A 21,486-nucleotide genomic window follows, 5' to 3' on the forward strand; every position below is an offset into this window, starting at 1 on the left:
TCCTCCCCGCCCCGAGGGGGCGGAGCGCGCGTGTGAGGCGATGCGGGACGGCGGCGCGGGGCAGCGGCCAATGGGGGCGCGGGGCGGGGTCGGGGGCGGAGCGGCGGGCGGCCAATGGGCGGGCGGCGTGGCGCCGCGAGGCAGCGACGGCGCCGGGCAGCGCGGGGCGGCCGCGCAGGTGGGGGCCGGGGCCGGGGCCGGGGCCGGGGGGCGCTGAGAGGGCCGGGGGGGGCGGCGGGGGCCGGGGTCCCGCGGGGCCGCGCTCGTCCCGGTGCGGGGCCGCGGGCGGTGCCCGAGCCCGGTCCCGGCGCCCCTTCCCTTCCCCGGGCGGGCGGGCCCCGGTGCCGCGGCCCCCGCAGCGCTCAGCGCCTCCCCCCGCAGCGCCGCGCCCATGCACGAGAAGGCGGCGCCCCCGCGGAGCCCCGAGCCCATGCCCGGCCGCCACAAGCTGGAGGCGGCGCGCGGCCACCGGAGCCTGGAGTCCCTCGACGGCAGGTGAGGGCCGGGGGGCGCGGACGGCTCCTGCGGCCCCCCCCCGCCCCGGGAGCGAGGCTGTGGCAGCCGCGGCCCCGTCCCCGTAACGCCGCTGGGCTCTGCGGACGGGCCCCGGCCCCTTCCCGTGCCCCTCAGCCTCCGGGGGCGGGCGGCAGCCCCGCGGCTCCCCGCTCACCCGGCTCTCGTCTTGTCGCGCAGCCTCGAAGCCCTGAAGGACGAGGACATCAAGAAATGCCCCCGGGAAGCGGTAAGTCGGGGGAGACCCCCCCGTGCCTGCCGCGGGGCCGGAGATGCCCCACGCAGCAGAGCCAGACCCGCGGCACCGCCTCCCGTCCCGCGTCCCGCACCCCGCACCCCCCACCCCCTGCCTTCCCGAACTTGGTCCCTGCAGGCCTGGCTCCTGCCCCGGCCTGCTCCCCGCTGACGAAGCCAGCCCCGTGCTCCCACCTCCCGCACCTGTAGGCGCGGAGGCTGGCGGCTCCCCACCCGCGGCCATCTGGGCCCTCTGCGTCACGCGCATCGCCTGCCCCGTGCCCCTCGCCGGCAGCCCTGGCTCCGGCTGTTTGCCGCGTCGCAGAGCACGAGCGTGCCAGAGGAGAGGAGCCTGCGGGGCCTCGGGCTTTGCCCTGGGCTGCGGGAGCTGAAAATGAAGCAGCAGCGGCTGCCTGCCTGGGTCAGGGGGAGCCGGCGGCCGTTTCGTGTCTGTGCGTGACCCACGACCTGCCCTGCAAATGTTTTTGGGGTTTTCTATCCAGAGCAAAGGAGAAAGCTGAAAGTTTGACTGTAAGCGAATCAATTTACTTCCAGTTGAGCCTTTTTGGTTGCTCAAATCGCATCTGAGGTAGAACTTTTCACTCACTGACAGAAGCAATTCAGGAAGAGAAAGGAGCGGAGGAGACTTCTCTCCGCTGGGCTTCACGGCTCTGAAAGCAATTCAGGGAGGACCTGACCAGCGGACGGAGCCCTGTCCCCACGCAGCAGCTCCCCAGACAGACCCCGCTCCGCGTGCTCGGACCAGGGCAGTCCTTGGCCGCGGGACCGTGGCGGCGAAGCCGAACCCGCTCCAGCTGGCGGCGTGACGCAGGAGATCATCCTGGGTAATCCAAAGCCTCTGTACGAGCCGGCGGACATCTGGAGAGGCAGCAGACCTGTACCCAGGAGAAGCTCTTTAACGTAGCAGGAGCCTGGGGCTGGCACCCGGGCTGCCCCGCGTGGCGGGGTATCGCTGTGTCGGGAAGGGGCTGGCATGGAGAAATTCCTCTTCCCCCACACAACGAGCCGCCCCTGCTTTCTTCTAATCCTGTTTATTTTTCATTTTTTGAGGGCCCGGGTGTGTTTTCTTCGGAAATGAGCCCAGCCTTGCTGGGAATTGACCCCTCCTTTGGCCTCGCTCGGGGATTTCTCAGGAGAACAGGCGGCCTGTCCCACTTCTGCCTTGCCTCCTGCGCTTGGCAGGGAGCAGGCGCGTTGCTGCCTGCGCCCGGTGAGGACGTTCCTCATCCCGCTGCGCCGGAGCAGATATATTTAGCAAAATATTTTGCCGATTATTCAGAGGCATCTGGGAAGATTCTGAGTGCTGGGCAGGCCGCCAGGCAGCTGGGTGCTTCTCCCGAGATGGCAACGGGTTTGTGCTGGGACTGGAGGTGCTTTGTGGGCCGAAGAGACAACCAGGGGTGGCTTGGTCCCCTTTGTCCCCCCTAAAAGCCCTGAGAAGCTCCCACCGATGCTCACCACCAGTCTGGCGGCTCTCTGGAGGGTGCCTAAGCCGCCCCCAGGTGATGCTGAGCCTTGATCCTCTTAAAACCCAGCTCATCCAGTGACAAGGTGCGCGGGGCGGGGGTGACCTTGTCGCAGGAGGGCTGTGCTGGATTTCTCCTTGTCCTGGGAAAGCATCTTCTCCCTCGTGAATTTGCCCTGGATTTCAGCTGTGCCGGCGGAGGGACAGGGGTAAAAATCTGCCCGCACAGCTTTGGAGGAGCAATTGAGCGGATGTAACGTGAAGAGCTGAACTTCCACTGTGCATTTACTTGGCTTTCGGCGTTATTTAACCTCCGTGTCAAGGCGCAAACCGCTGCCAAGCCGCACATCGAGGAGGCACCGGGACTATAAATAGCGGGATGGCGCGGCGCGACGGGCGCAAAGCAAGTGTCATCGCCGTGCCCAGCATCAGGGGAGAGCTGGCGGAAGGAGAGAGAATCCGCTGGGCAAAATAAATGGGCTGCAGACGAGCCCAGTGGAAAACTATCCTAGCAGAAACTTGGGCGTCTCCTTAGATAAACTCTTGGTGGAAATGCTTTTGGGAGGGTGGTGTTTGCTGTTGCAGACCCTCCTGAGCCCCTTGTCCCCGTGGTGCCGGGTCCCGATGGGTACATTTGCAGCAGGGTGGGTTTGGGTTTCCTCATCATCAGGTAATTTTGCTCTGCTCTCTTTCCAGGCCGCCAGCAAGTACAACTCGCAGTACCACAAGCTGTTCAAGGACATCCCGACGGAGGAGAGCGTGCTGAAAGGTGGGCAGCGCTGCAAGGGGAGGGCAGTGAGGGGCCGACGGGGTCTGGCGCCCGGCCCGACCGTGCTCTGCCTTGCAGTTTGCTCCTGTGCGCTCCAGAGGGACATCCTCATCCAGGGACGGCTTTACATTTCCCCCAACTGGCTCTGCTTCTACGCGAACCTTTTTGGGAAGGACATCAAGGTAACGCCGTGCATGGGTGCAGGGTGCCCCGCGTGTCCCTCGCCCCGTCCCAAACAGCTCTTGTGGCAGCCTGCTTATCCCTTCCCACACCCAAGTGCCACCAGAATTGCGTTCAGAAGCCTCCGATGCAACGGGGAGAGTTGCTTGCATCGAGTGCAGCTCTGCCTCTTCTTCCGATAACCTGCAGGATCTGCCTCGGGAAAACAAATATTGGTTTGGTGTAAAATTCCCCAATGCAAAACCTCATAAAAGCCGCAACGGTGTCTGAAGGAAGATCAAAGGTTTCCAGAGGATTCGGGAGGAGATTTGAATCTCTCTTCACTTTTCTGCTTGATTTACAGTCTGACGTTTCCCAGTTAATGTTGTGGCTGACGGGGATCTTTGGGAGAAATGACTTCCTTTAAAGCTGGGCTGAATTATTTATATTGGCAGCTTTAAACAAATATATCTGATAGAAGTGAGGTGCTGCACTCCCAAAGCTAAGCATGTTTCGATGAAGTTATTCTGCCACAGATTGCAGCCTGCCTTGTTTTTAACCCTGCTTACAGGAACTCTTGCAAGGAGCCTTAAGGACTTGCTGTGTTTGTGTTGGGTGATGGTTTCCCCGCGCCCTCGCTGTTTTCATCAAGCAGAAATCGACTCCAAGCTGAGCTTAACGTTGGGGGTTTGCCATGACCTTTAATGAAGACAAACCCATCTCGGGGAAACGCTAAATCCCCTTGCCCTATGTTTTCCCCTCCAGGTCGTCATCCCGGTGGTCTCCGTCCAGCTCATCAAAAAGCACAAGACGGCCCGGCTGCTGCCCAACGGCCTGGCCATCACCACCACTGCCAGCAGGAAGGTAACGCGGCCCTCCCCGGGGATCCCTGCGGCATTTATGGGGGGACAAAGGTCTCGCATCGCTGGCTGAAGCCGCGGGCTGTTTGGGGAGTGAGCGCGGCTCTTCGTGCTGGCGGCCGGCCAGGGCAAACACTGCAGCTCTGCTTTTGTTCCTGAATTTCACTTTGTTTCTGGCTGAAGCAAACCCCAAGCAAAACCCGGCCGAGCCTGGCAGATCCCTGCCAGGCTTGAGTAAAACCTTTAAACTTCTTAAACCCGAGGAGGGGATAGGGTTTGGGCCACAATACAACCTAAGCTGGCGGAGAACTTGGTTAATGGGCTGAGTCTGAGCTGTGGTTGAGCTTTTAAAATGCGCTGCTTGTTTTCTGCTGAAATGTGCTGACGTAGTCCTGCTCAGTGCTCCGAGTCCTTGCCTGCCAAGGCTGCTGCTCGTGGCAACGTTACGCGGATGGCATTTTAGCAGGGGGTAGCACAGCGCAGGATTTGGGCGTTTAAATCCATCTGCCCTTTGCAGCCATCCTGGCTGCGCCATGCATCGTGTGGGCTCTGCGTGTCGGACTGAGCCACGGTCTGGGGGATGCTTTTGGTCTCTTCTGACCCTGTTCTCCAACACGTCCTGCTCAGAGCCTGTGGGGACAGCAGCTGAGCCAAACTGGCCCTGAAAAATCTGTTCTGTGTTTTAGCAGGCAGCAAAAATAGCAGCTGAAAAACTCAGCAGGGAGATAAATACCTGGGGGAGGGCAGGGGGACACAGCTCCCGAAGGGGGAAGATTCAAGGGCGGGACGTCTCTGCCTGTCCCTGTCTTTGGAGCACTGGTGCTCCAGCAAACCCCTGGCAGCAGAAATTGTTCGGCCACATCAGACTGCTTTTGGAGGAAGGATCAGACTCGGGGTGGTGGGAGACGTCTCCCAGCATCTTCTCTCTGTTTTTCAGTACATCTTTGTGTCGCTGATCTCCCGTGACAGCGTGTACGACGTGCTGCGGAGAGTCTGCACGCACCTGCAGGTACCCCATGCCACACCGCGGCTCCGCGTCCCACTGTCCCCATCCTGTGTCTCAGTATCACGGTGGCTGTGTCCTGCTTTGGGACGTGCTGGTGAGCATCGCGGGGCCAGACCCGCTCTCAGCATCCCAGCAGGACAGAGCCTGTCCCTGTCACGTGGGTGTCACGGAGGTGTCCTGTCCCCGTGAGCCACCAGGGACCTGTTCTGGGTCATGGTTGAGTGGGGCAGAGCCCGCAGAGTTTCTCCTCTTGCTTTCCCAGGGTGTGTAGATGCAATATTTATAATCTGCTAGCAGTACTTGTTCTGCCAGTATGCGCATCGCTGACTTTTCCCCAGATCTTCTAAAGTTTGTGGGGGGTGGGAAATGCCATAAAGTAAAATAAAATTAAAAAAAAATCTGAATTAAAAAGCCTGAGGTGTAGAAGAAATCCATCAGTCCTCGGGCTGGAGGTGAGGATTACCATGAATCTCCTTCTCCCTGCCTTTGAAGTGCGTGGGAAGTGGTGCTGGAGCCATTCCTGCCTGGATGGGTGTCCCCTGGGTGCGCAGGGACAGCGATTTGGGTGACTCAGCCCCATCCCTGACCCAGTGGGACACAGCAGCTCTGCTCCCGAAACTCCTCCGTGGATATTTATCCAGTGGAAATACTGGTTTGCCATTAAGAAACATTTTACAGGTTGTGTGCTGCCAGAAGCTCAGTGTGATTTCCCAAATATGAGATTTCTCAGGGTAGCTTTTCACCTGGTGGATGAAAAGTTGTGAGAAACCTGGGTCAGAAACCCAGCTCTGTTCTAACATTCCTTTTTTCCCCTATTTGCTGGTTCATCCCCTCTGCCTGGCTGGGACCCTTTGCATTTCACTGTTTTTTGGGTTTTGGGTGTTGTTTTTTTGTTTTGTTTTGTTTTTTTGAAATGGGAAGCAACTCCATCAGATGCTTGTAAGCTTTAAAGCAGCTCATCTTCATAGACTCGCTGGAACCACTGAACCAGTCGAAAACCTCAAAATCTAATTTTGTAACTCCAGCTGGAGCAGGGAGAGGGGCGGCAGGCGGTAAGAGGAGGAAGGTGGGTCATAACGCCCGTCTTGTTCTCCCTCCAGGTTTCGAGTAAGAAGAGCTTGAGCTTGAAGGAGTTCACGGAGGAGCCTGATGCTGTGTCCCTGGTAAGGCTTGGGGCTCACCCACGGCTCTGGCAGAGCCTCGGGCACTGCAGGAGCAATCTGTCGTGATGGGGCAGAAACAGCTTTTAAAAAAAAAAAAAGAGTTAAGAGAAGGATTTGGGAAGTCTGCAGCAGAACGCCAGCCGCTGGCACAGCCAGCCACTCCCTGGGATTTGTTTATAGCCATAAAATTCTGACTGAAGTGCAAAACGCTTCTGAGCTCTCACTGCGACCTCTGAAACTGATGCAGCTCCCAGCTGCGAACACCGATAATACTTTGTGAATGTGATTGGATTACCCCAAAAAAAGAAAGTGTTTTATTTTCTGTTCTGGCTGGTCCTCAGGGAGCTGCTGGCTGGAAGTGCCCAGCAGCTGTGGCAGCGTTGTGCTGGTCCCACGTGGCTTTGGGAGCACGGTGACACTGCTGTGAGCACCGAGCCATCGTGGGGCTGGGCTGCGATGGGGCTGCTGGTCTGAACCATCGGCGTTGTACCCACACACGCTGGACCAGGAGGTGACAAGTGGGGTATCTGCTGTGTCTTGGTGGCCCTGCTACGTCCAAAAGCAAGGGCTGTGCTGGTCCCTGGCCCAGCAGGAGGCAGGCAAGGGGCTGCGACGTGAGAGGCAGGCTGGTGACAAGGACAACACGAGCTCCGAGCCAGGCGGTAGGCGAAGGGGACGAACCGTTTGCTGCCCTCCCCAGCGTCTCTTGGCACCGACTGCAGTTTTGGCTGGGAGTGGGTTTTCCGCTGAGCCTGGGATGAGCTGTGCAGCGTCTGTGTAATTTTTCTGTCAAAACATTTAGAAAGCAAGTGCGTTTCTGCGGCGCGCAGCTTGAGAGGAGCTGTGGGCGCGCGGCGAGGTCTGGCAGGTGTGTGGTGGGCGAGAGCTCGGCTGGCAGCTTGGAGAGCAACACGAAGGTCCTCGACTGCACTGGGGAACAGCCCTCAGGTGTTTTAAATGCAGGTTTAAAGATGAGGGCAGTGCCGTGTCCTCTGCTGGACATGCTCAGGAAGCTGCTGTGGTGCCAGCAACTCCCCAGTAAACGTGGTGGAGATGTCCCAAAACTTTCCCTAGCCAAAGCTTGGGAAGTTCATCAGTCCTTGGCGAGGCCACGGGTACGCAGCTGGGAGCTGCATGGGGCATCCCAGGGGTTGAAGGTGTTTTTCCAGGCGTGACTTGGGGCCGGCAGCAATCTCCTGGTGCTTCCAAGGGACCTTTGTCCCTGCGGAGGACATCACGGAGGACGTCACGATGATGCGTTGGACGTGGTTGTGCTCAGTGGAGCTGCGTGAGGGTTCGGGTGTGAATCCGGCCCCCTCGGCACTGCCGGTTCCTCCCCGCAGGAGGTGATCGTCCCCGAGGGCAAGTGGAGGAAGGTGTCGCCTACGTCACTCTCCCTGTCCCTGCCGGACGCCGACTACCAGTGCATCCACCGGGCCTCCGTCAGCAGCCTCAGCGCCAAGGAGAGCTTCACCTCCGAGGAGCCCCTGGCCTCAGGTGAGGGCTGCGCCCAGCCGGGGACGCGGCGTGGGAGGAGGCGCGGAAACTGACTCTCGGCTTGCGTTGCAGAAAGTGCAATAAACACAGAGGAGGAGCTGGAGGTGGAGCAGAGCTGCGTGGCGGAGCTGAGACCCTCCGACTACCAGCTCCTGAAGATCTTCATCGTGCTGTAAGTGTGCCGCGGGCAGCCGTGGTCTGTGTAGGGTGGGGCACGCAGGGTGTGCTTGAGCACTGGTGCTTGTTCCTCCTCTCCCAGGATCTGCCTCCTGGTCGTGTCCTCCTCCTACCTGGCGTTCCGCATTTTCCGCCTGGAGCAGCAGCTCTGCTCCCTGAACCGGGACTACCTCTCCCGCGGGCACAGGAGGTGAGGACCCTCGGGGCAGCGCGAGCGCTGCAGATGGGGTTGTTTTTGGGAGGCGGGTTGTGCTCACCCCATCTCACCCTGCTCTCTGCCTGCAGGTGACCATCACCCCCAGCACAGGACAAGGACCAGACGGTAGCACTTTGTGTACAGGGCCAGCATGGCTGTGGCGTCCCTCCAGGGGGGACCGGTGCCGTCTTCTAGCCGAACCCCGCGACTCGCACACGGCCCGGCTTCCCCTCAGCTGGTAAAACGGGACCAAACACCTCTCCTCCTGCCTCCTGCTCTCCGCAGGACTGCCCGGCCGGCTCGCGGCCGCGGGTGCCAACTCCCACTACCACTACGAACCCTTTTCCTCCCTGCGATGTTGGCGTGCCCTAGCACCGGATGATGGCTCGGGGAGGGAAGTGAGCCCCCCCCTTAAGACTTGCTGCTAAAATGGTCACTGGTTTTTACTCCAGACGTGGGTTTTCGTGTTGAAAGATGACCTGAGGCTCACCGGGAGCCCTGTAAACACATGGATGAGCTGCGTCTGCCCTGGGTGAAGCTCTGGGGCAGGTGCAGCTGCACCGGCCTGTTTGTCCCTCTCTGTGAGCCCCTCCTGCAGCCCAGACACTGCGGGGATGGGGGCGCAGCCTGGGCTCCCCCCAGCCCCTTCTGTCCTGGAGTAAAGGGGCCTCTCGGGGCGCGCGGCCCCACGCAAAGCACTTTAGGGTCCTCCACAACAGGCGTCCTCTGCAGGGACCGTGCCTGGGAATGGTGCTGGACCAAGGGCTCGTTAGCCCCGCTTGCCTCGTTAAGATGTCCCAAAAGGCCTGGCTGTCACGGGTGAACAGCCGGGATGGCGGCATGCCCCCTTCGTGTGTTAACCCTCGTCACTGCGCGGAATGAGCAGGATTTGTCTGAACCCTTCCCTTGTGTGGCGTGTCGGGAAGGCAGGGGATACCTGTGCGATTTCTTTGTGTTATTTTTTTGTTTTTCCTGTTTTTTGGGAACTAAAAGTGCTGATGGGGCCAAATCCCTGAGCCCTGGGGAAAGAGCTCTCTGCCTGGCTCAAGGCTGTGAAAGTATTTTAAATGAAATAAAACCACGATTTTCTAGCACTGCCGCGAGCATCCTTGTGTCGATGCCGGGGTTGGGGAAGGGCTGCGAGCCCCGGGGCGGGGTGCTTGGTGCTCCCGCGTGTTTGGGCTGTCCCAGGAGCTTTGGCTCATTGCTGACCGTGTCCCTTCTGTGCAAGGAGGGCGAGGACACGGCTTACATTGTGGTGTTGGGAGAAGGTCCTGGTTATTGTCCTCATGCCACGGCTTGGGACCGGTGGCATCCCGCTGGGCTCAGTGTCATTTCTCCAGCGCCAGGTAAGTGCCACCAAAGGTCCTCAGGGATCTCCGGACAGGTTCCCTGGGTTTTTTCTCTAAATTACAGGGCCGGGGACAGCTTTTGGGAAACCCAGAGCATGGGGAGCAGGGGGCGAAGTGCTAGGGAGGGATTTTTCACTAGGTGGCAGCAAAGACTACGGGACTGCTGCTGCAGCGGGTGGCAGGGGCACCTTGGGAACAGTGTCAGCCTGCTGGTGGGGTGCTGAGCTGCTGGGGCTCGGGGGGACAGGCTCGAGCTGCCTCCTCTTCCTCTTCCTCCTCCTCCTCCTCCTCATTAAGCAACCACAGCAGAAATCCCCCTCCCAGCCTGGCCCTACAGTACCCAGCGCTGCCCTTGACCCTCAGCGCGTGTTTTGGGGGCACAGCAAGAATGGGATGAGGCCGGGTGACACCTCATCACCTTGGTTTTTGGGGAGATTTCAGCACCCTGGGGTGCTCCTCATCCTTCACTGGCACAGGAACGGCTCCGCAATGCTTTCTTTGGGGGCTCGTTCTCGTTTGGCTGGCACAGCTCCCTGAATGGTTATTTGTGCAATGCCAAGCTCTTTTTGTTATTATTTTCTTGTATTTGCACAGTTCTGGGTGGTTTTAGCCCAGCAGGGAGTGTGTTTGGTGGCTGAACCAAAGGCAGGGATGCTGTAAAAAGGTTTTGGCTTGGTCACGGCAGTGGGCAGGCGGAAGCGAAGGGCGGTTTGGGTAAATGTAGGACCTGGCTTATTTGGGCTAGCACCGCAGGGACTGGATAAAACTTCACGTGGGAAAGGAGGCTTCTGGAGCAGGTTTCCATGCTGACCTGTTTGTATTCCAGGAAGGGCATCCCACAGCGAACGCAAAGCAGGAGATACTGAACCACCTCCCACTGCTTCTCCCTCAAAAACCACCTTTTTGGGTTTTGTTTCCCAGCCACGAAGGTGAGCGCAGCGGCGAGGTGCCTGGCCAGAGCCACAGGGTGCTGCCACCACCCTGCGCCTGCCCCATGGGCGTACGCAAGTGCTCACGGGGTGATTAGGTAAGGTGTGTGTGAGCACTGCACGCACATCTCTCTGGCGGCTGTGTAGGAATTTTCTCTGTCCCAGCACTGGAAATTTGCCCCTCCTGGTTTCCCCCGCTCTCCCCTATATGCTTGCAGAGAAGGTTTGGAGTTTTTCTAATTTTTTTGGGACCCTGGTGTGATTTGGGAGCTCCTTTCTACCGGAAGCTGGTTGCTTTCTTTTCTGGAGAGTGTTTGTCTGCTCCTGTTTGTTCTCCTGAGCTCGGTGACGCCTGGTTGAGCGTATTTACTTTTCTTTGTGTAAAGAAACAGCACGTAAAAGCCCAGGGTGCACCAACCGTCTCCGGCAGCCTCCTGGCGTGGGACAGAGGCTCGGGTGGGTGGATGTCCATCGTGAGCGGTTGAATCAGACCACACAGGCGCCACGAGGTGCTGGTGGAGTTTCTGCACTCACCGGCTCCACAAATCTCTACTGTTTTACCAGCCCCAGGAGCAGTGCCTGCATGGAGGAGGACTCCACCACCGAGTCACAGCCACTGCAGACGCGATGCCACGGTGCTGCGGGACAGCCGGAGCCACCGCTCTGCTAGGTGCTGGCTGTAAGTACTCTCAAAAGAAGGGACAACAAGTGTAGGGCTTAAATTAAATTTTATTCATGGTTCCCCCAGGAAGAAGGGGGACCCAGGAGGTGTTTTCTTCCTTCACTCCCTCCTCTTGCTTGGGCAGGGAGGAAGATGAGGGAGTTGATGTTGTCACAGCACAGACAGAAGTATTCATTTGCATTCGATGAGCAGCTCATCTGCAGTCTCTGAGCAGTGATTGTCTGCACTCAGTGCTGCGGGGCAGGCGGTGGGGCGTGGAGGTGTTACACCTGGGTAATGGCTCTCTCAGCCTTGGCAGCAGTGGTGTAGCTCCGTCTCAGCCACGCGGGCCCCATGTTCAAAAAGAAATCCCCTTGGCAAGCAACTCGATGCCCTTTTGGGCAACTTCTATGTTTTTGGATCTGTCTGAGTGGTGGAGGTGATTTTCCAGGGAGGGCTGGTGCTGGGAGGAGAGCCCTGTGCTGCTGGCTGCTTGCTGTCAGTAACGGCTCGGAGCCTCGTTTCACCCCACCGCTGTCTGCGATGATTTGCTTGGGTTCTGGAGGAGCCTGTGGGGCTGCATCTACTTACCTTTTTTCTTAAAAACAAGGGAAATTGATGTTTCTGCCCCATCCTACAGTTGGCCATACTCTGTGCTGGTACCAGCACTTCGGGGGCTGGGCTGTGGATAAGCCAGGTGAGGAGTTGCAGGTTGAAAACAATCCCTCGCCTCTTCCGTGGGTTATTTTTATCCTGGATTTCCCTGATCCAGCTGGCACCAGAGGTGTGGTTGCTTTGCCAGACACCACCCGAACAACTGGCTCCTCGTTTCTCAGGAGGTTATAGATTATTCCTTATCCTGCAACGCCATCTTGTTTGCTTTCCCGCTGCCAGTCCTGTCTCTTACTAATAGGATCTGCTCTTAGATCCCCTTCGGAGTCCAGCACTGGAGGAAAAGGTGTTTCGTGTAGGCCGATCGTGAGAGAAGTATATTAAGGACTGAATCTTGAGCTTCAAGGAGACCGCGTTTATCTTTGGCTTTTATACCTCAAATTCTGCCCCTTTGTTCTCCCTGGTGTGTTTTTTTTTTTATCTGGAGTAATGCAAGAACTGGTTTTGTGCTAGAGAAAGCACAGCAAATGATAACAAGAGTTGGGGGAGCGCTGCAGAACCCTCCCCACCAAACGGAGATGACCTAAAATTGTAATGAGAAAGGAAACCTCAAAGCCTGAGTGTCACTTTCCATCTCAATTAAGTTTCCTTTCCTAGGATTTGTTTTCTCAGCTTCCTATTAATCTTCCAGCAGCTCAGAGTCAGGCTTTAATTTGTAATCAGAGCAGGCAGGGGTGGGGAAGGGGGGGAAAAAAAAGGGGAGGAAAAAAGAAAAAAGGCAACCTTCACGCAGCCTAGGAGCACCTATCTGAAGAACACAGCTTTTTTTTTTTTTCCTGCCCCAATCTTTAATTAATCACAGCATTCTTTTTTGAGTCTCACTACTTGACACAATCATCTCAGCGTCATGCATTCTGCAGCCTTGCTGCTAAATCCTAGACTTCTCAAACACACCGAGCTGTAGGCACAAATTAGGAAAGTCCATAACAAAGCATTTTGGGCTTGGTTTTAAAGGGGATTGCTAAACCTGGCCAGAAGAGCAATGCCCACAGCTAATTAAAGCCACCTAACGAGGGTGTGTTGCCTGCTGGGCAGAGGTGGAGAACTATCTTTAGCACCTCATTTTGCCACAGCAATTAGTGTAAAATAAATAAATAAATAAATCAGCACTGATAGGAAGATTCCTTTGAAAGCAAAGGGGCTTTACTGGTGTGAAGTTCAAAGGCCAGCGATTTCCAGAGGAGACTAAGGCTTTGGGAGGAGGGCACTGCGGGTTGTGGCAGTGCTGGAGGGGTTACATTCTTCTTTGGGGAAAATCCTGCGCGTGGGCACCTCCCTCAGGCACTGGGGGTGGTGACTGTGGACAGGAGAGGCGGTGGTGGGGACGAGCATCACTTCTGGGCGAGCTTGGTGATGAGGGCTTTCCAGTCTGCTCTCTTCTGTGTGATGTAGGAGGGGGTGAGGAGCTGCAGCAAAGGCTCTTGGTGGCCCCTGAAGTATCCCTGGCACAGAGCCTCAGCGTTACAGATCACATACATCCCACAGTCATAGCTGTTCTGCTGGGCCGGCGCCTTCTCCTCCACGAAGGTCGCTTTGCCCCCTTTTTTGCCCAAAAAGGCCTCCAGCTTTCCCACCACCTGCTTGGCGTGGACAGAGTTGCACTTACTGTGGGAATCATAGTGAGCGAAGCACTTCTTGTCCCTGAAGTAAACCAGTAGGCTCCAGTGCGTGCCCCCAGCAGCCTGGTTGGAGTTGTCGTTGATGGGCAAGAACACCAGCTTCTTGTGGAGAAGGTCTAGCGGTTGAAGGAATATGGCTATTTCTTCCTGGCTAAGGGCACATTTGATGAACTGAGCCACTTCGGGGCTGATAAAGCAAACCTGATCGCTAAATTCTTGGAACTGGTCGCTGGCAAAGTACTCGAAGGCAAAGCCAATGATGTGATCGTTAAGCCAGTTTGGGGGCTCCAGCAAGGCAAGGTCTGACTGCCGCAGCAAGCTGTCCATGTAGCTGAGAACAACAGGGTCCATCCTGCGCGGGTAGGGGCCGCTGCGCTCCAGGAAACTTCAGAAGCTGCAACACAGAAAGGGTAGAAGAGAAATTAGGCAATTAGACCATGCCTTTGACAAGACACAGAGCCACAGCTGTCTCATGTTCCTTCTCAGCTAGCAGAAGACCAAGTCTCCCAGGCTGAAGGAGCAGCACTGGCACCACCTGCCAGAGGGCAAGGCTGAGGACGGGCTCCTCGTCAGCAGCATGTGACAGGCTGAGCTGGCCCCTCGTGCTGCGCTAGGAGCAGTGTGTGTCTCTGATGAGATAAAAGTCTCATGGTTACAATCTTCATTTGTGCTGTGGGTGATTTCAAAGCAGTTCCTGCTCAGAAACTGCCGGCATTCCTTCAGCTCTGTGTTTTGCACAGAAAAAAGAACCACATAAATCTTCACCTAGGAGAAATCAGTCACTGTTGCAGTGTTTTACCTGCGTAGTGACAACCACTGTAATGCTTTGCACCACTGGTATTCATTAGAAAAAGTCTTTTCAAGTCTGACTGATGGCATATGTCCCCCTTCGCCCAGCAGACAGTGCCGCAGCTCTGTGCCAGACGCGTGAGCTGTTCCAGGAAAACCTGCTGGTCCGCCAGCACAGGAGGCACGGCAGCGGTGAGTAAGGAGAAGCCAAGCACAACAAGATCACAAACAAACCAGTTCCCTACCGTGGGAATTTTTAGGACAATTCTCTAGATACCTGCTAGAGATATCAGTAGTTCTTGTACTAGCGAAGCTCTGAAGTCCGCCAAGTATCTCTGTCTTTCAGCTTGGGTTTTAACTCACCAAAATTTTGCTCATAAAAGACGTCTTATACCGATTATTGTAACTTTCTGAACCAAAATTCAGGAAGCTTATCTTGCAGCAGGTGTATTATCATGGCTATGAAGGTGTCTTGAGAAGGGAAGAGTGTCAGTACTGCGTCAGACCCTCCCATCTCTGGTAGCAGGGAAACCTGGTGAAGGGCACAGCAACCGGCTACATGGATCGGATGCCTCAAGCTCTCCCAGCTCCAAGCTGTTTTGAAATTGAGCATGGACACAGGTTGAGTCACTCCATCTTGTTTTCGAAGCCCTTTTGCTCGTCTTTGCTGTTGGCCATCGCAGGCGAATGCGGCCACCTGGCTGCTCACCACCCTCTCCCATCAGTCTGGGCGCGCTGAGCACCCAGGTCCCTCCCGACAAAAGCGGGGCCTCGCCCTGACCCGCTCTGTTCGAGCTTTTCCTCCTTGTTTGTCCAGGCTACACTCTGCCCTCTTAATCTGTGCCTGCTTACCACAAACAGTGGCTGCTTATCCTTAGGAGCCATCTGGAAATGCGAGCAGACGCTAGCACCTCGGTCTCCCCACACACGTTTGAGGACATCTCCAGGGGACTCAGCTGGGTTGGCCAGGCAAGACGTCTGCCTCTTTTCTGCTTTGTTTATTTGTGCACCCACTAATCCCCTTCTTTCCTGTTTCCTACCGCTCAGCCCAGCGACAGGGCCACCTCTAGCTTACATACAGCTCCTTTTCAGAAGCTGCTGCCTTCCTGGCTGGGAGGATTAAAGTGTTTTCAGGAGAAGGTTGGGCAGCACGCTAGGAGGTGCTGCTCAGCAGGCGATGGTGAACCGTCTGCAACCAGACAGGGGTTTAGCCATTGGAGCTTCCGAACAGAAACAGCTGCTTTCACCCCACTGCAGCAGCCCTATTTTCCTTCCACTCCCCCATCCTCTGCCTGGGCTGCTCCGCTGCTGCAACGCGCCATCAGCCCTGAGGCTTCTCTTTGGCCGTCTGGGAGCAAAGTGGCTCGGGACGGCAGCAGTGCTGTTCCCTCACCCTTTCCTCGTCTGTGCGAAACGTGGCACGAAAACATCTTGGGGTTTCTTGAAGCGCTGTGTGCAAACTAATAACGATAAGATTGCTTCGGTATGATTCACTGTAAAGAAGACACTAATTATCCGTTATGATAGGGGAAAGAAATCACGTGTTGTTGTTTACACCTCAGGAAGATGATTTGTGCTTCTCACTGCAACATGAATCATGAAAAAGCCTTTCCTGTCCAGGTATGCATAAACTGAGAGAGATTTATATCTAATAACTCTTGGCAGGGCCGCAGCACATGTGACTTGCAAGTAACAGAATGGCTGAAACATGCTGCATGTGTCATACGTCGGAAGGAAGGGCCGAGGTAGAATGTCTTGAAGAGCTAATAACTATTTGTGTATCACCGATAGATCCAGCACATGCCAAGCTGCAGGAGTCACTGAAAAGGAAGGGGAGCAGTCATTGTTATTTACTCTGAGCCAAGCACAATGGTATTTGGACACACTTCCTATGTTAACGAACTCAAACCATTTCCAAGTTTATGGAGCAAATCCTTTACAACAGCCTGTGGTATAAAAACAACACAAAAAATCCAAACCAAGTCCCAGAAACACAGTACCATGCCTAATTATAACCCTGTTTCTCTCATTGTACATCACGCAAACCTAAAGTGACCAGTTTAAGGGGGTCAGAGGGTCACTGCTCACATAATTTTACACATACCCATACGGAGCCCCAAGTTCTCCTTCACCACATTTTTTTTCTGCGTCATTATCTCCCAGAGATGTACAAAATACACCCAGTAGCTTTCCAGGCAAGTCGAAATGAGATTACAGGCAATGGACAGATGCGGGCATCCTGTGTTCTGTTAATTTTCCACTCTGCAGCAACACAGCCTTATTTATTTTTTTGTCAAGGATAAAAAAGAGACATTTGGCCTCCTCCTACAGTCAGGAAGGGAGAATGGTTATAGCAAGTGCCTTACCACCATGAGCTACTACTTGTAATTTCACCGCCACCTGGCATTTGTGAAGCTGCTTGTGAGTTGCGCCGGGTACCTCACAGGAAAACCCTCTGCAGCCCCGCGCGCCCTTTGGAGCTGCTCGAGGCCAGCGGCAAGGACCAAAAGCACCGCATCGCGGAAGGCATCCACTGTTGGAGAGCTCCCGCTGATGGTAAAGGCAAACTCACAGAGGAGCCGGGATGTGGATCCCATTGCATCCAGCGTTAAGGGGCTTTGGGCTCCAAGTGGCTCCACTCGAACCCAGCCAGGATTTGCCTCCTTGAAGGCTCCGGCATGCTCTGTTCAAAGATTTTCATGAAAATAGGAATAAACACTGATGCAGGCCTGGAATGTTTGTTCTGGGTTACAAGCAGGAGTCCGGCTCCTTCGCTTTATTTGCACGTCAGCAGCTGGGATTTGTGAAAGCCGTCATCCCCTGCTCCTCAGAGCGGTGTTGGCTTACCTGATATTGACAGGAGCAGCGGGGAGATGGATAAAGAATCACTTCAGCCACAACCCAGCCCCAGGAGCAAGCCCACCCGCGCGCTGGGACCCCCGCAGGGTTACCGACCCGACAAGGCCGCGCTCTTACACGGGTCCCGCAGGCCGCCGCCGTCCTCGCATCTCCGGGTCGCCGCGGCGGGACGAGGGGGCCGCGGCTGCCGGCCCCAGCTTGCTCCGTGACCGGCTGGGGCTCCTGATGCGAGGCAGAGCCTGGGTTTTGAAGCAGCTGGCAAAAGAAGGCGCAGGGTTGTTGTTTTGGGGCGTTCCGGGCACCGCCTCACGCTGCCTGCGGCCGGTTCCTGAGGGCTGAGGAGGGCCCGGGGGGGCTGGGAGCTGCGGGGCCGCCCCTCCCGCTCCCCCCTCAGCCTCCCCGGCGAGCAAACACCCTCCTCCCCCCCCCCCAGAGCAACGAGGGCACCCCGCTGCCCGTCCCCATCGCCTCGCCCCCCCCAGCCCCTTTTTCCCCGCTTTTCGTCCCAAAACCGCGGGGCCGCTCCCTCACCTGCCGCCTCGGCGCCGGCCGGTTGCCGGGCGCTGCCGTAAAGCGAGCGGGCGGCGCGTCGTAAAGCGGGCGGGGCCGGGGTGAGCGGGGCGGGGCTGTCCCGTAGCGGGCGTGGCTAGTGAGGGGTGGGCGTGGCTAGCGCGGGGTGGGCGTGTCCCTCCCCAGCACCTCCCCCCTCCCCTCCCGTCCCCACCCGGCGGCGCGCGGGCAGGCGGGCGGGCAGCGCGCGAGCCGCCCCCCCCCCCGCCCCTCCCTCCCTCCCTCCCTCCCTCCCCGCCGCCCCCCCCCCCCGCCCGCGGCGCGAGGCCCCTCAGCGGCGGCGGCCGGGATGCGCCGCGCCCGGCACCCCCCAGGTGAGCGGCGGGGGCTGAGGGGGGCCGAGGGGGGCTGGGGGGGTCCCCCCGCACCCCGCGCCTTTGTTCCGCCCGCGGAGGTACCGGCGGGGAGGGAGCGGGAGGGCGCTGGGGGGGGGGCTGACAGCGCCGGGGGAGCGGCCGTGGGGCCGGGCGGCGTGTCCGGGGGAGCGCCCCGCGGCGAATCGGTCCTCGGCGCGGCACCCCGGGGTCCTCCGGTACCCCCCCGGTGTCCTCCGGTATCCCCCCGGCACCCCTCGTCACCCCCCGGTTCCCCCTCGGCACCCCCCGGTCCTCCCTCGGCATCCCGCGGTCGCCCCCGGCTCCCCCCTCGATCCCCCCCCGGTCCCCTCCGCCTCCCCCGGGACCCCCCCGGTCCCCTCAGCACCCCCCGTCCCCCCCCGTCCCCCCGTCCCCCCCCCCCGCCATCCCCGTGTCCCCGCTCCCCTGCGCCTCCCTCCCCGGCCCCCCAGACCCTTCCCAGCGAGGTGCGGGCACTGTTGCTTTCTGGAATTTTCCTAAATCTGTGAGAATCGTCCCCTTTTTCGCTCCCGTCAGGAATACCCCTCGCGACGAGGTGGGGACGTGCCCCGAGCCGGGCACACGGGCGGCTGGTTGCCTTTTGTTGTGGGCTTCGCCTCGCAGATCCTCGCAGCCTCCTTCTGTCGCGCTCCGTGCCCCGGAGCCGAGCTGGGCATTGCTCGGAGCAGGAGTCGCGGCTCGCCCAGCCCCTGCTGCAGCCCACGCCGCCCGGTGCACCAGGAAGGGAGCGATGTCAGGAGAATTCGGCGTGGCGGCGAGGAGAGCTCCATTCCGGGGAGAGAACCCCAGCGCGGATTTGTGCTAAACCCATAACGTGACCGCCCGCGCTTTAACAAACCGTTCTGTCGTCGTAAATAGGTTATTAGTTGGGGAGATGGCTTTCTGGCTGACTTTGCGGGTTCTTCTCCCCGAGGAGCGCTTGGATGCGACGCGTGAGTGTCGCCTTCCCGTGTGTGGCAGCGGCGGGGATGACGGGAGCGAGGGACGAGGCCGGAGCACCGCCGTGCCGGGCTGCCTTTGGGGTCAAAGAGGCAGGCGTTATCGCCAGGCAGCATCTCCTCCTCGGTCACTTGCTCCAGGGCCGCGTGATAATCACGCTTGTCCTGACGTTTTTGGGTAAATGTCAATTGTGGCGTCTTATCCAGTTGTTTAAATTTAAAGTAAGTGAGAAATTGTGCTTTTCTCCCTTATCGAGGGCTGTTCTGTGCCGGGATGCCCGTGCCGTGCTCTGGGGTGTTTCCCTGTGCTTCCGGCCCTAGAGGACCTGCGGGCTGACCTCCTTGCTCTGCTCATGGCAGCTCTCCCTCCTGGCCCCGTTTTTCCATCCTCAAGGCTGTTTTGAAAGCTCTTGGTCCGGGCTGCTTGGAGCAGGGGAGATAATTGAGCAGCGTGACAGGCGAGTGATAAGCTCTTGTTTCCCGGTCTATCAATGATGGTGCGACTCGATACTAGCAGTGTACAAACGGGGATGACGTTACAGATTAAAATCCCATGGTCATTCAGTGGCAACTTTGATGAATCTGAAGGGAACCAAGCTGCTGCCTCATTTGGGTCGCTTGATTCTCTTATTTCTTAGAGTATGAAAATGTAGATTCAGCTTTGCAGTGTGTGCGTGCCTCAAAGTTATTTCTTCTATGCGCCCACAGCTCCAGTTATGATTTGTAAAGTTCAGTTTTGCCTTTTTTCTTTTTTCTTTTGTGGGGATCTGCATTGTAAGATTTAAAGGTATCAAGTGGCTGACATGACGTCTGCTGTTGCAGTATCTTTTGAAAACACGGGTGCTTCCATGTGCCACTTAGTAGTACTCTGCTCAAATCTTTGGGAACCTTTGATTCTGTTTTTCATATTGGGCCAAACATCTAAATGTTGTGTGCCTGAATTATTTCTTCTCATGTCTGTTTTAGTGAGCGTTCATCAGGTTTACAAGAAAACCTCTGAGAATGTTAAGCATGCGAGGTCAGGCGCCCGAGAAACACGAAACCTGAGGTTACCTGTACAGCCATAATTTAGCCCATTTTGAGGCAGGGCTGTACCAGAAATCCTAATTGCCTGTCCGCCACTCGATTTCCCTAAGGATGGTTTCCAGCTCCGGCACCTCGGGATCCCAGTGGGGATGGATCCATCGCTCCTTCGCGTCAGCCGCGAGTCAACAGGGGGAGTACTGGGAGCACAGGGACGGTGCTGCTCCCCGCGCTGGTTCCGCGGCTCCACACGCAAAGCCAGCAAGGAAGAATGGGGTCAGGGACCAAGCTTGCTCCATAATCCCGAAGTTTTCGTGGTCTCGAGCTGCCAGCGTTTAGCAAAACTGTGAGCAGAAGTGATGTGAGTATTTCTCAAGGCATTTGTCAGGTTTGGAGTTGTTTTTTCTTAGTGGGCACAACAAGCAGCGTGTCTCTGATTAGAAGGCCATTTTCTGCCAAATCCTGGTTCTCATTCAAACCGTGGAGCTGTTGAGTATAGTTCCTTTAAAAGTACATTTATCGGGGGGGAACGATGCTGTTGAGCTATTTCTGCTGAAGCGTCCTAGCTGGTTTAACTTGATTTGTAGAAATTCCCACTTCCAGTTCTTTCCTAAATAAAATGGAATCGCGGTTCCGCTGGCATGTGAAATACTTGAGAAGTAGTAACACAAACCAAGTGCTTCAGAAGAGCTGCTGTCTGCAGGAAGAAACCTGACCATTTCTTAGATGAATTGTTTTGCTGCTGTGTGACCGTGAGGCTCAAAACACGCTCGTCGGGTCGTTTATGAGACGTTTGGCCGCGTTCTGCAGGCCGGCTCCCCAGGACGGGATGGGTGCAGGTTCCGGCTTCAGAAGACGAGATTTTTTTTTTTTTCTGAGGTTAAAAAGAGTGCCTTATTTTCTCAGGCTTCAGTCCTGTGTGCCTACATTTGCTTAACTTCCTCTTAAGTGAATGGGATTTCTCTCTTTTCTAAAAGTAAACATGAGCATAAATATTTAAAGGCTGGCGGCTCAAGTTTGCAAATTCAAGACTTTCTCTAGCATTCCTTTAGACAAGAGCAGGATAATAAGAGATTTTTGGTTGTGTCTGGAGAGCTCCTTGCTCCGAGGCGCAGCTTGTTAATTGTTGGGACTTCCTCCTACATGGTGGTGGTTAAAATGCTGCGCCGTGTTTTCAGGTTGGGCGGCTGGGATTATCGCTCGCAGGGAGCCGTGAGAGTCAAGTGCTGCTGATGGGACGTGCGTAGAGCGTCACGACTGTCTCCTGGTCGAGGTCAATTTTATGGTCAGTTTTCTGTGTTTATTTTTACACAGGCGAAATTTTTCTGTATGCTTCTGATAGGAGTGGACGCACAGGTGCCTGGGATTTAGCCTATGTAAGCTACACAGGTGAAATGCTTGTCAAGGATGAAGGGGGAAAAAAAGGAATTGCAATTGTCTTTGTATTCTGGGTAGGACTTGGTATTATCTTGCTGTCCTGGTCGGCAGGTTGAGCACCATAGTGATGCACTTCTCACTGGTGTGACTGCACGAAACGCTTTACCTCTGTATCTTAAGCAAACACAAGCCATGCGTCCTCAGAAAATGTCAAAATTCAAAAAGGGAGGCACATTGCGGGGTGATTTTTAGAACTGAAGTGATTCGTGTATCTGTTCTAG

At 56.7% G+C, this 21,486-nt stretch overlaps 3 protein-coding genes and 1 long non-coding RNA gene across 10 annotated transcripts in view; 3 read left to right on the plus strand and 1 right to left on the minus strand.

The window, feature by feature from the left end:
* Positions 1-119: 119 nt before the first annotated feature.
* Positions 120-9,154, plus strand: GRAMD2A (GRAM domain containing 2A). The gene is made up of 12 exons (XM_040570197.1): positions 120-178; positions 382-495; positions 694-742; positions 2,930-3,002; positions 3,081-3,184; positions 3,927-4,025; positions 4,959-5,030; positions 6,128-6,190; positions 7,534-7,687; positions 7,760-7,859; positions 7,947-8,054; positions 8,150-9,154. The coding sequence occupies exons 2-12, from the start codon at positions 392-394 to the stop codon at positions 8,151-8,153; spliced, it is 930 nt and encodes a 309-aa protein (XP_040426131.1). The 5' UTR covers positions 120-178; positions 382-391; the 3' UTR covers positions 8,154-9,154.
* A 1,209-nt stretch (positions 9,155-10,363) lies between these two features.
* Positions 10,364-16,842, plus strand: LOC121075793. The gene is made up of 3 exons (XR_005823162.1): positions 10,364-10,564; positions 10,906-11,020; positions 15,748-16,842. It is a non-coding gene; the product is annotated as an uncharacterized LOC121075793 (long non-coding RNA).
* On the minus strand, positions 11,053-17,569 carry SENP8 (SUMO peptidase family member, NEDD8 specific). Of its 7 annotated transcripts, XR_005823159.1 has the most exons (4): positions 17,473-17,569; positions 17,059-17,196; positions 15,937-16,028; positions 13,639-13,687 (listed from the first exon to the last, which is right to left on the minus strand). XR_005823159.1 is itself a non-coding variant. In XM_040569394.1 (3 exons), the coding sequence occupies exon 3, from the start codon at positions 13,642-13,644 to the stop codon at positions 13,006-13,008; it is 639 nt and encodes a 212-aa protein (XP_040425328.1). In that variant the 5' UTR covers positions 13,645-13,687; positions 17,061-17,196; positions 17,473-17,569; the 3' UTR covers positions 11,053-13,005. The 7 variants fall into 7 exon arrangements, 5 of the variants coding, with proteins under 5 accessions (XP_040425328.1, XP_040425325.1, XP_040425326.1 ...); XM_040569394.1 differs by lacking the exon at positions 15,937-16,028 and having other exon boundaries at positions 11,053-13,687; positions 17,061-17,196; XM_040569391.1 differs by lacking the exon at positions 15,937-16,028 and having other exon boundaries at positions 11,053-13,687; positions 17,038-17,196.
* A 191-nt stretch (positions 17,570-17,760) lies between these two features.
* MYO9A (myosin IXA) overlaps positions 17,761-21,486 on the plus strand; it is a 188,654-nt gene continuing 184,928 nt past the window's right edge. Inside the window, 1 exon segment of the mRNA XM_040569396.1 lies at positions 17,761-17,825. The gene's annotated coding sequence lies outside the window, so the exon portion shown is untranslated.

Source organism: Cygnus olor, chromosome 11, assembly GCF_009769625.2.
Source record: "Cygnus olor isolate bCygOlo1 chromosome 11, bCygOlo1.pri.v2, whole genome shotgun sequence".
NCBI lineage: Eukaryota > Metazoa > Chordata > Aves > Anseriformes > Anatidae > Cygnus > Cygnus olor.